Source organism: Anopheles funestus, chromosome 3RL (genome assembly GCF_943734845.2).
Source record: "Anopheles funestus chromosome 3RL, idAnoFuneDA-416_04, whole genome shotgun sequence".
NCBI lineage: Eukaryota > Metazoa > Arthropoda > Insecta > Diptera > Culicidae > Anopheles > Anopheles funestus.
This window is the reverse complement of record NC_064599.1, coordinates 79,305,420-79,317,547: the sequence shown is the minus strand read 5'-3', so window position 1 is coordinate 79,317,547 and position 12,128 is coordinate 79,305,420. Positions and strand designations below refer to the sequence as shown.

The 12,128-nt window shown below is 42.2% G+C and overlaps 1 protein-coding gene across 4 annotated transcripts in view; it reads left to right on the top strand.

The window, feature by feature from the left end:
* The window catches only part of LOC125770055 (MOXD1 homolog 2-like), a 63,875-nt gene extending 52,608 nt beyond the window's left edge, over positions 1-11,267 (top strand). For all 4 annotated transcript variants that reach the window (XM_049439239.1, XM_049439240.1, XM_049439238.1 and 1 more), the window contains exons 9-10: positions 4,348-4,516; positions 10,097-11,267. In XM_049439239.1, the coding sequence (XP_049295196.1) occupies positions 4,348-4,516; positions 10,097-10,402 (475 nt within the window). In that variant the 3' untranslated portion in view covers positions 10,403-11,267. The remainder of the gene's footprint in view (positions 1-4,347; positions 4,517-10,096) is intronic.
* Positions 11,268-12,128: the final 861 nt, after the last annotated feature.

Sequence of the window (12,128 nt, the reverse complement as noted above, 5' to 3'; positions counted from 1 at the left end):
TTGTTGCGAGGGGAAAAAATGCAACACTAATAAAAACATTAAACACATTCTCTATTTGCACAAAGGTTGTCTGTGTGGGAAAAGACTCGTTAGGATAAAGTATCGGAAAGTAGCATCCAGTAACGTTGGAGGGGGGAGGCGGATATACCGTGGGAAGGCTAGAAATAATTTGCACCTGAGAACTTTTGCCTATACGTTTTCGCATTATTTATCATTTCGTACCATTGCCTTCGCAAGCACCCTTCACAATGAACGTTCGTTGCAATATCGTTTACAAGACTTTCCATTTCCACAAAAAAAGACCAAGAGAACGAGAGCAAGAGGGAGAAAGGGGACAGAAGAAGGATCGTAAAATTTTCCTCACAGGGAGAGTCATCCCTACAATCTGCACCTGATGCTCCGTGCTGGGAAAAGGTGCAAAAGAAAAAAAGGGAACCGAAAGGATTTTGCAACTGAAAATCCCTCAGACAACTCCGGTGGGAGTCTTACGTCTTTCTGATGGGATTGTGTGTAGTTGTTTTTTTCTTCCTCTCCCATTATTCGCCTCCCAAGATTAGCACTGGTTTTGTCTCACCATCAATAACGACAATGTTGCCGGATTGTCTCATCACCCATACCAGATTGCGTTTGATAGGGGATATTATCGTCAAGCGATAGTAACCATCAGTACGTTTTCCCCCTTTTTCTTGGGCTTTCACTTTCTAATGCATCTTTCGTGTAACGAAAAGCTGTTGCGAAATTGAATAAGACACCACCGACACCACTAGCTGACAGCTAAGGCCATTTAACTTTGCTTCCGATTTTTTTTAATGTGTCCCCGATGCTTGTTAATGACATTCCGAATGGAAATGTGACAGGCTCGTAAAAGCAGCACTCCCACTGGGATGATTTTAATTAAAACATCGAAATCTCAAAGGTTAACGTACCGGTTTCAGTTCGTGTGAAAAGTTTAATCCCGCGTTCCGTGAGTTGGTCCGGGCATTAAGAGGATTGACTCGATGAAACGATCCTTTCACAACCGGGTAAAACTTTTTAGTTTAAAAGCTCTCATATAAACGCTAATGAGTGGTGGATTCACCTGGATTCGTCAGTCGGTAGCTTTAACGCTGCGGTTGTAGTTGTGCTGCTCACTTTCATCCGTTCAAGTGTTAAGTTATGGAAACGTAAGTAGACAGTAACTAACTTTTAAAGCCGTTCCGAACGAAGCACTGATACGGCGTCCATGAACGCTGCTTTTTAATGGGAATTATTTGAGAAACAGTTCAATGTTTGAAGTGGTGAATTAAATTAGTCACAGGACGATACTAATTATATTAGACTTTTAAAATATTTTATTTCGTACGTTGGCTTTCTAGCGGATTCTTCCATGATTTCAACGCCTTAAAGTATGCAATTTATTCAGTTAATACTCAAGCACTTATAAAAACGAACAATTTAGAAATGAAAGGCTTGGAACGGATACCTTAACAGGCTATTGCTGTCAGGCGTCGTAAATATAAAATAATTCTAAAATTTATTTGTATTATATTTTGTAATTTTTGGTGAAGGTTTTTAAAGGATTTTGTTTACACAGTCATTAATCGGAGAAATAAATAGAATAACTATGTATTTCTTGAATTCGCTCCGGCGTAACAGACTGTATCGAACAACCACTCAACAGCCAGAATTGGTTGAAAACATTCCCGCGCGCTAAGCGTAAATCTCATTTCGAAAAGTGCGCGAAAGTGGGTAATGAATTACTTTCACTCCCTCCACAATATCACCCCCTCAGCTCTCCCTTGCCTTGCATTGCTAATCCACAACGAAGCGAAACGAAAGCGTGGTGGAATTTTCCAACCCAAAATATAGGAAGAAAAAAATACACACACCCAAACTCACAAAGCCTGTCGCGGACAGGCTGGAAGAAATGGGTTTTTCCTTCCCGCGTACGGGAGGGGTAAAAACGCCATTCCTTGTTCGCACCCTTCGCACCCTCAAACGGGCTCAAACGTGGCTGTGTGTTGTACGCGACCCGTGCTATATGTTTGATCTTGCACAACTGAATGTAATAAATTACTTTCGAAATAATATATATAAATACATTCTGCCATCACCATGAGGGTGCGAGCGAAGGTAGCTACTAGCTAACAACTCCGGGATCCGGGAGTTTGCGATTGCAATATGGCGCCGCTGGCAGAGGCGAAACCCACCGGAACGCAAACTGTGCGATTCACGCTCTAAAATCTAAAGCCCTTATCGGTTATGTTATGCTTAGTTACGGAACGAAAGGGAAAAAAAACGGATATGAGAAGAAAAAACATGGTCAGACTATAGGAATTGCCACTTCTTGTGCCTTCTCCAAGAAGAATGTTTGTTGCATCCCTTACAAAAAACCGATGGCTCCATCATTTGACCAAAAATTCTTTCCCTCCTCCCATTCTGTCTCGCTGTAGGTGGAAAAGGGCGTCCTAGGAGAGAGACAGAAAAAACGCCGCCGCTACGAAAACGGTTCAAAACCATTAACCACTTAAATTTATTGCTGAAAAACATAATTCTTCGGAACGATTACGGCTGGGAAATAAATTAAGTAACGAACGCCCGGACTCGTCGCCCATCATCTACATTCTAGGACGAAATATCAGTTCATCCTGTTCAAGGATAAGGATAAAGCTTCATAGAAAAAAAAACAACAACCCCATTCGTAAAATAATTTCTCTTCCCATTCCCCACCGAAACACCGAAACAGTACATTTCTTCAAAACGTTTGCCAAAAACCGCGCTCGAACAGAATTAACACCCGTTTTGCGAAAAAGTAAAGTTTCGGTATATTGCTTGTTGTTGCTCCCTTGCAACGAAAAGGCTGTTGGACTGATCGTTATTTAGAGCGTATTTTTACCAAACCCCAAATATTTCTCACACGTCCCAGCCGACGGTTCGGCTATTAATCTCGGTGGATAGGAAAAATGGATTTTCCTCATCTTGGAAAACACAGTCAAGCCAAGCCGATGGTTACGGTTCTGTTAATTGAGGCCAGTGTTCGGTGCAAAAGGTGCACACGATTGCTCGAAGAAAACCACACAAAGCCAGGAGTGCTTAGAGCAATCAATCTTGGAGTTTTCGGTGTGGTTGATATGGTTTTGAAAAATTGACAAATCTAATTGAGCATGTATCGTGGCAGGGTAACCTTCGTAGTAAATGCAATAATGCTTTACTTATATTGAGGGTAGAATTTCCAAAAAGAATTTTAACAGTGTATTTCTTACACGGTTTTGAGCAAAAACATATTTTAGTAGCTAAAAGGATTCCTAAATGTTGCGTAGAAAATAAAAAGTAGAAATAATTGAAGCAAATTGCATACTTTTAGGCGTTTTTAATGTCAACATGTGTACACCTACTTTTGCAGTTGGAAAATCAAAAAAGGAGATTTTTTTTTATAAAGCACTTTTAATTGTTTGCAAATTTATATAATTCTAATGATTCTACCAACCTTTCTATAAAATAATTTGTCTCCATCCCGCATAACTTCCCATTAAACGAAAGCACTTTACAGCCAATTGATTCGTGATTGTGACCTAACGTCTAACGTCAGCAAAGCACAAATCGGATTGTGACGTCATCCGTGCCGTTGATTCGGTAAAACCACATCCGGAAACGGGAGGTTTTTCGGTGAAACATTTCCAACCCAACTGGCCACGTAACCGCTGTAAACTAACCGTTGTACTATGCAACAATTTGTTACAATCCACAAACGTAACCGAGCGTTGTCCTTCCGTTTTAAAACATTACAAAAATACACATACTACCATGGCCGAAAGCCTTATCTTCAAAACCACGCTCGACGGGTGTGCTAGTCCATTAGCACACCTGTCCTTCATTTGGCCCCCTTTTTGCCCTACCCCTCCTCAGTGGATATATGTGGATGGTACGGAAATTTTGGGCCGCCTCATTTTTGGTAGATGTACCCAGTAGTTGGCCCCAAAAAACCCATCGCCAACCGCAAACTGTCCGGTCCACTAATATTCCGGGCCCACTGTCGACCGGTAATGGGTCGGTTTGGGTTTCCTGTCGCCCTTTTTCGCTCCCTACTTTCGACCGTTTTTGGCACAATTTAGCAAACCGATAGGTTAGGTTTGCTGTTTTTTGTTTCTGCTTCGATCCGAATCGATTAACGCACGTTACGCCACGTTACCACCCCGGGTGGACAGATTTTTTTCCGTTCTCCACTATCTCGTGGTGCGTGTTCGTGTACAGCGGGAATTTATTTTTGGTACATGCATGCGACGAATTTGACTTTAAACGAACCAAACCGCACCGTAAAGTGCTGTGAGTTTATATTTCTTTTTCGTTACGTTTTTTTTTTTCAACCAGTGGGACCAACCCGGTTGTGATAGCATCCCCAGCAGACCTGGCCGGTATGACGCTCGAGAGACGGCTCACATCCTACGACTGGGAGAATCAGTTCGAAAGCTTCCAGGACGCAACGAGGCAGGGTTCCTTCAAGCCACTCTGCTGGACACCGACCAACACGATGCTACCGGTAAGTAAACTTTTTTTTTCCCCCGTCACCAAATTTAAGTATTACAGTTTAAAAGCAGTTTAAAAAGGGTTTTCCCTCGAATACATGTTGAAGGTATTTTTCAACGCCAGCCAGCGTCGAGTGTGAGCGACGTCTAATATGGGAGACACGGGTTGTTTGTGAGCCGTTTTCAATTGACTGCCATTACGAGACGGCAGAACCGGGGCAGAGTTTCCAATACCTGTCCTTTAATCCCTACCAGCCATCTCGACTGTCCTTAACCATTACTGCACATGACAGTTTATGACAGGGTTCGGATGAAACCGATGAAGCACGTGTGGGATTTTCTCGAACAGCCAACCACACACACACGCCGACTTGACTAAAACTAGCCCATTTGGTATTGGGCGTTCCACGTCGTATAAAGTGGAATGAGCTGGAATGGATGAAATAAAACTTTTAAATAAGCCTTCCGAAAATGGTAATGATAACATATAATTCCCCCGCTGGGGTAGTTTGGTCCTTTGCAGTCCATTGAGCCCTCTGTGTGTGTGGGTGTGTTTTTTATGGAAACTGTACGTGCCAGCAGTACACAGCGAAACTCCAGCAAAAGCCTTTAGTTGTGGAAAAACTGCAACCAACCCTCTGCACTTAAATTTCATTCAGCCCTACTAGCAACACGTGTGTGTTAAGGAAGATTTCGATGGATTTCTCGCATGTCCGGGGTTATCTTTTCCGTTCCCATATGACCCATACGCACGAAATGTCGTGTGCGTGTTACTGTTCAGTCTTTAATCCCTGTCTAACTCACAAGAAAACCAAAAACAAAAAAAAATGGTTTCGTAAAACTACCCACCAAACCCGAAGGTGTATGGTATTAGTTTCGTTTTACAAATGAAGCAAAATCCTTACGAGTCTCGTGAGGATAAACCCTCCGACTTCGGGGCTTAGTGGAGTGACGTTTTTTTTCTCTCGAAGTAGGGTGACAGATTTCAAGTGAAACAAATGGTCTTATCTTGCAGTTGAACGAAAATGAGTCTTGTAATGGTTGTACTGTGCTGTACTGACCAAAAACATTCAATTCTTGGTACGAGTTCTCATCTTCCGCTGGGCGCCTTTCAAGTGGCAATTGAAACGCACGAAACAGATCTTTTGAGGCGTGGTTTAAAATATACTTTTCAAAAAACACGTACAACTATTTGTTACAAATGCTTACATTATTTGGTTAGTTGTGCAAACGTAGACGAAGACTTGAGAAAACGAAGTCACAGAGCTAGCGTTCTTTAGAAAAACATCAAAGCAAAGACACATCTTTCGGAGACGCAACTTTACAACTAAAGTTAAGCAAGAAACAGGATCTAGATAAAGACGAGATAAACACACATGTATACTTTTTTTCCTGCAAGATAGCTGCCCGATTTCTATGGGTTTTCCACATCCGAAACACTGCAGATACCGTGTGCATTACCCACTGGATGCATGTACCAAGCGTTAAGCGCTAATGAGAGACAAACCTCGGTGCTCGGTACCGCCCATTGTCCCATCCACCTGCGTGCACTACAGAAATGCTTGTCCCGAAGAATGACAACGACTTCTTATGTATACACAGCGACATCAAAGGACAGTGTGACTATGGTTGGGTTCGTGTATCTTGTTTTTTTTTCTCTCTCTCTCTCTCTCTCTCCACCATTTTCCTTTCCAAACGGCAGACTGTTTGGTTGCATCGCTGGAATGCAGCCGGGAATGCCTGCATTCCTGAATTGATGCACCTTGTGAGTGGGTATGATGCGGACAAGGCACGGTTGTTAGTATCTTGTGCTTAAGCCAGTGCACTCTTCGCTTTGCCGACATTTACATTGTTCTCCAAGGGTGATATTTTGTTATCCTTTTGTTTCGCCCCCCCAAAAAAAAATGGATATGATGTGTTTTCTGCTCCTTTTTTTGGGGTTGTCCTCACGAAGTTAAGCATGGTGCACAAAAACATCAAAGAGTTTTGAAGTTTTTTTTTTGCTGAGTTTATGGATTGAAAAATTGCCTTCTACATGATACGGACGGTATGGAGGAGCTCTTCCTTTACTTCCGTGCTTATCACGAAATTTTATTCCTGTTCGCATCACTTTATCACGTCCTGGGATACAGTAAAATAATAAACCTTGGTAATGGTTGCATACATTGGTAGCTTATTAATAGACACTTCTTCCAAATGTGTGTAACTCATTGTATTTTCTAAAGTTAAAGAAAAGTAAGAAATATTCCTTCACTAGTCCTAATTACGGATCCCTCAGTAATGTTTCTTCTAAGACTTCCAAGTAACTACATCTGGTATCAATAACGAGAAGCACTAATCCATTGAATCGATGGTGCAAATGAAGATGCTTCTCTCTTTCCATCGGTAGCACTACAGTGTCCAATCGCCAGAGCCCAAATGTAAATTTTACAGTTTCTTGTCATCCCAACCGGGTACAAGATCTTTAGTCTTTGTCATTTTTCACTAAAGAAACACACACACACACACTTACTTCCTTTTTACTTCGAAACCCTTTTGCATCGCTTCCATCTACCGTTCCCTTCTGCCCTCAACCACAGTGTTTCAACAAGGCTCAAGCTTCATCGGTTTCGACTCCTGGTCACGGCACCATGGCACACACATGCACAAAAAAACCCACTCCAAACCATACCGGGTGGTACCGGGCGCTATTATTCTCGATATGTTGTAATGTCGGCATCCCTTTGATGTTTGTTTCAAAAGCACTCGCGCGCACACTCACGGCTCTTCTGTACTCCTTTTGTTATTTGCCCTTCAGAAAGATTGTGGCATCCCACGATGCAGGTTGTATTATGGGAGGGGGTGGGTAGAGAGAATAGGGACGTTTTCTTTTCAAAACAAAACTGGGGCGGAAAGGAAAAAAGGCGGTTCGGGTGGAGGGTTGATGATGATGTTGGTCGAGACATTTTTTAAGTACCCAACCTCCAGCCTTACCACCACCTTCTAATGTCGATGTGTGTGTGAGGATTTTTTTCCACCATGTCCAGACATCAGAGGCCTCTCTCTCGGTGCACTAGCATCGTTGAATGGATCAATGGTTGGAAGACAGGTTGGAAGAGCCAGGGACGGGGTAAAAGACACGTAAGAAAAACACTTGTGTAAAAGGAACTACTATATCATAAACTCTCCCGGAGGGTATTCTACTGCCCGGGGGGAGGAACGAGTGGACAAGAAGTAGAACAACCAGGTACTTGAAATTTTGTCCGCAAATCTCTCCTTCCGTGCCTTGGATCGGTTCGTTCCCGCAAATGAGAGTCAACGGGACGGAACGTCATAATAAAACCATTGATGGTAATGATTAGAAGAAACTGTGCGTGATTGCTTTATGAAGAAGTATAAAGATTCCCTCTCGCTCGTTGTGTGTGTAATAGAACATTAGATCGTCATCTACATCCTTCATCATACTCGTCCGGATGGATGGTGAAAGAAGCACTTGTATTTATAGTTTCATCCGACACAACGAATCGTGTACGAGAACATGCCTGCACGCTTTCAGCTAAGCATGAAAAACGCAATTCCGTAAATAATCCTACTGGCCACACTTTAAGCGTGTGTTCCCAGCCTACTTTCTTCGTTTATAAATATTACATTTTTAATGTTTTTTTTCCGCTTCCCTTATTTGCCTATCTCCAAACAACCTCCGAACGACAGCGAAAATGGTTGCAGCTTGAACCATTTATACACTGCAGCTACAAAATAAGGGACATTTTGCTGTTGCCTCTTACCACACAATCGTCAAGCTTCAAACGGAATAATTGAGGCACAAAAAGTTTGTTTTCCTACACTTGCACTTCACATACCCTTCCCCGTTGATTTTCCTATTTCCCGCAACCCACACCATCGACAGATGGTTTATTTTTTGGGGGGGCTCTATTTTCATAATTCTTAAGCGTTTCTCGTTTCAACGTGTAATTCTTTTTTTTGCTTTCATTTTACTTTCCATGTAATTTAGCCCATCGGGCCAGCTTGGTTTGGTCAGCAATCTTGCAAGAAAACTGGGCAGAACTAAGAAATTACAACATTGCTGCAATATTTCTAGCGCTACCCTCCTACCGGTTTCGCTAGAAGTGAAAAGCAAACACAAACGGACGGGGGCGAAGAAAAAAGAAAACGCCAGTAAAGAAAAACCCCGAGAGCTCGTTAAGAAGTTTCTTACATCTGAAGCACTGCACGGATTGTAATGATTCTGTTGCTGCAGAAAACTTTTCCCGTACCGGGTTTGGGGAAGGCACATCGGTAGTGGTGCTGTGTTGTTGCGAGTGCATCCTTCCCGATGTTGAAACATGGCTACACGGCATACGGAAGTCCTGGAGTCTTAAATCGTCAACATCGTTTTAGAGTTAATTTATTTTAAATGCCAATTATTCGTTGTATACAAGTGCGGCACGGGACGCATTTTGAATAAAGTGTCTCAGCAAGTGTCTCAGCGTAGTTTAAATTTAAAATCAACTAGATATTGTGATTAAATAACTATTGCTGTATCGCGGTTTGCCTACATTTGGGCGCTTTTTATTTTCTTCGCTCCAAATTTAATCAATTCACCATCCATGGCGCTGTACAACAAGCAACAACAAAAGAGAAGACAAAAAAAAACAAGAATGATATAAGAAACATGAAACTTTCTTTCATTTCTTGTATTACAGAAGAAAACACCAAGTCCTAGTGGCCGAGTCCATTCTCGTTAAGAAATACTTTTGTTTTGCTCGAAGGCAGACGGTTTGCTGATCTGTGCTTGCACATTCTGCTACTTCTTGTGCACTCGTGCAAATGGCGCTAGTAATTGGTATGCGGTTACAAGTACCATACCGATACTGATCCGTTTCCCTATCCCCAACAAAACACAAACGACCCAAGACCAAGCCGCTGATCTGATGCTGCCATCGTCCATCGTCCATTTGTTTGATGGATATATACCGGGACCATCTCGGGAATGTGGCCGCAAGCCATGAAAACGGTACCATCCAACCTGCCCCAAACCTGCAACATCACATTCACCGACACCGCAAATGAAAAGTGCACGATGCAACTTTGCTTCCCACAGCGGTCCGGCTCTTCCTTCCCGACGTGCTAAAGTCCAGCACAACCGTCTTAAGAGCAAACGAATTGGAACAAATGACCAGAACGTTTCTATGTTTTATCTCGTACAATTTCTTCAATCCCCTTTGCACATCATGAGCACTTCCACCGGATCGCATCGACCGTCTGTGATGGTTGTGGGTTTTTCGATCGGAAAACATTCGGTTGGGGCTGTATTTTTGTGGCTAGATATGAGTGGTATCATTTACTACGCCATAGTACGAACGATTCTCAGTAAAACTCAACCCTCCAAAAAAATACATCTACCCCGAAAAAACAAAAAAAAGTATCTCTGGAGAAGATACACTCCCGGTGGGAAAACACGAACTCGACAGAAACATTTAAACAGTAAAGTGGGGTTTACCGACGTGAGAAACGTGATGAAATTTTCAATTCGATAAAAATTCGCTGGTTTTTCGTCTTTCCACAGCAACAGTATTCGTTTTTCTCATAAATTTTTTTGCTCTTTTTCCCCACAGGGCATTGAATCGGAATCGTTCAGCAGTAACATTACGCGCTCCTGGAAACCGGTGGACAAGTGTCGAAACATTCACACCAACCTGGTCACCGAAACCGGTCCCAACATGATCGATATGCCGGCGATGGATGATCACGAGTCGACCAATATGATCGATATCGATCTGAAGGCAAAAATGTCGCGCAGCGGACAACAGACACCGCCGACCACCAACCATCGTCAGGTGGGCCGTAGCTCCGGTTCAACGCTGCTCGAATCATTCCTCGCCCTTACGGTGGCTGCAGTTCTTGGGTTCGCTTTACAGTAGGTACAGTGCTCGGATTGCCGCAGCTAGACCAAGGGATACGGAAAAGCAATAAATACACATACCGGATCACTCTTATCGATGACGACGCACCCCCTTTCGGAAGCTCATTAAACCGCGCAAAACGGAAACAATATACGGAGCCCGATACCGAACCCCCTTTAGGCGTGGAGTTACTCCCAAACACACACGCGTTCTCTATCTCTCTTATCTGTAAATATGTCATGTATCAAACGGTACGCTTCGGGGGGAAAAGAAAGGGTCACAGAATGGGTACGCCATCCCTCTGCGGGATGACCCGAACGTGTCGGGTCGGAGAACATTTGTATAGTGAAGAAGAAGGCACACAAAAACAACATTTGAAATGGCACACATGAGCAGTGTATATAATCTCATCTGCATGTAAAACCGTACTAATGTAGCACTGTAAAAGGGCAAAGCAAAAAGATACAACCAGCGTTTTACGAACAGGAAAGCGAACTTATCCCACACGTGGCAATATAAGCGTTGAGTAATGTGTAATGTATTTGTGTTTTAGAATTTGATTTGATTTGTTGTTTTGTTTTCTCTTCCTTATGTCTTTAAATTAACACTGAGTATTATTTTCATAAACTTATATTATAGAAAACAAAAAAACAAAAGCCGATAGGTGTCAAAGACGTATCATTATCAAACACAACATCATCATCACAAGAACATGTAGTTCCTTTTACGAAGGGACATGCAGTGCAACCTAATGACAAGTGGGTAGTTTAAAACTCAGACGCATCTAGAATTGTAAAATGTCAAACTGAAAGAGAGCAAACAACACTCACTCAAACACACGCAAACCAAAGTGATTATGGAATAAAATGTCAAATAATTAAAACTTGTGTCCATTTTAGTGTAGTAAGGAATGAGAAAAACTAATAATTTAAGGATATTTTATGTGGAAAAATATAAAAGGTATGTATAATAATTGAAAAATGTATAAAGCTTTTTTGTACTTACAAATTTAAAAGTGATGTTTAAACTCCTGCGTATCTCAGGATGCGTTCGCCTGCGTGTATGCAATCTGAACTTAAATTTACCCTTTTGCCTTGTAAAAGAGTAAGTCGTCACTTTTCTTGAGGTTTTTATCTGAAACAATACAACCGGAGATACATCATGTTAATGCCCAAAAGTGTTGTGGAAATTATATCTAAATTCTAATCACATTAAAAGTACTATTTTGAAAGCAACAACGCCTGGTAGTATGCAACCCGTACAGCAATATCACATGATTTGTCTAATTTTACCACAACGACGGCTCGAACGGTGACGTAATCTAGTTATGGAATTAATTTCGTTCTTCAATAAGCTCTCGTTTATCGTTTACAGTGCATCCTATCGAACGCTTCAACGAAACCTGCTTTAATCCTGATCATTGGTATCCTACGGCCTGCTGCATTTTCTTCCTATCCTCCCTGCCGGTGAATAATTGCAATGGATTCCTTCTTTCGGGGTATAAAAGGTATACACTACAATCATCCAAAAACAACAAACACTGTGATGTACCGAACCGTACTGCAAAAACAACGCGAAGTATTAAGCTGTGCAGTACCGTCCACTGTACGGTGGCAAATATTTCATCATCACAAAAGTACCGAGAATCGAATCGACTCGCCCTGCAGTGATGGAAAACGGGATCGAACCCATGTGCGCCCTTGGTATTATCGGAGAATCCGTTTGTTTGATGCGCACTCGCACA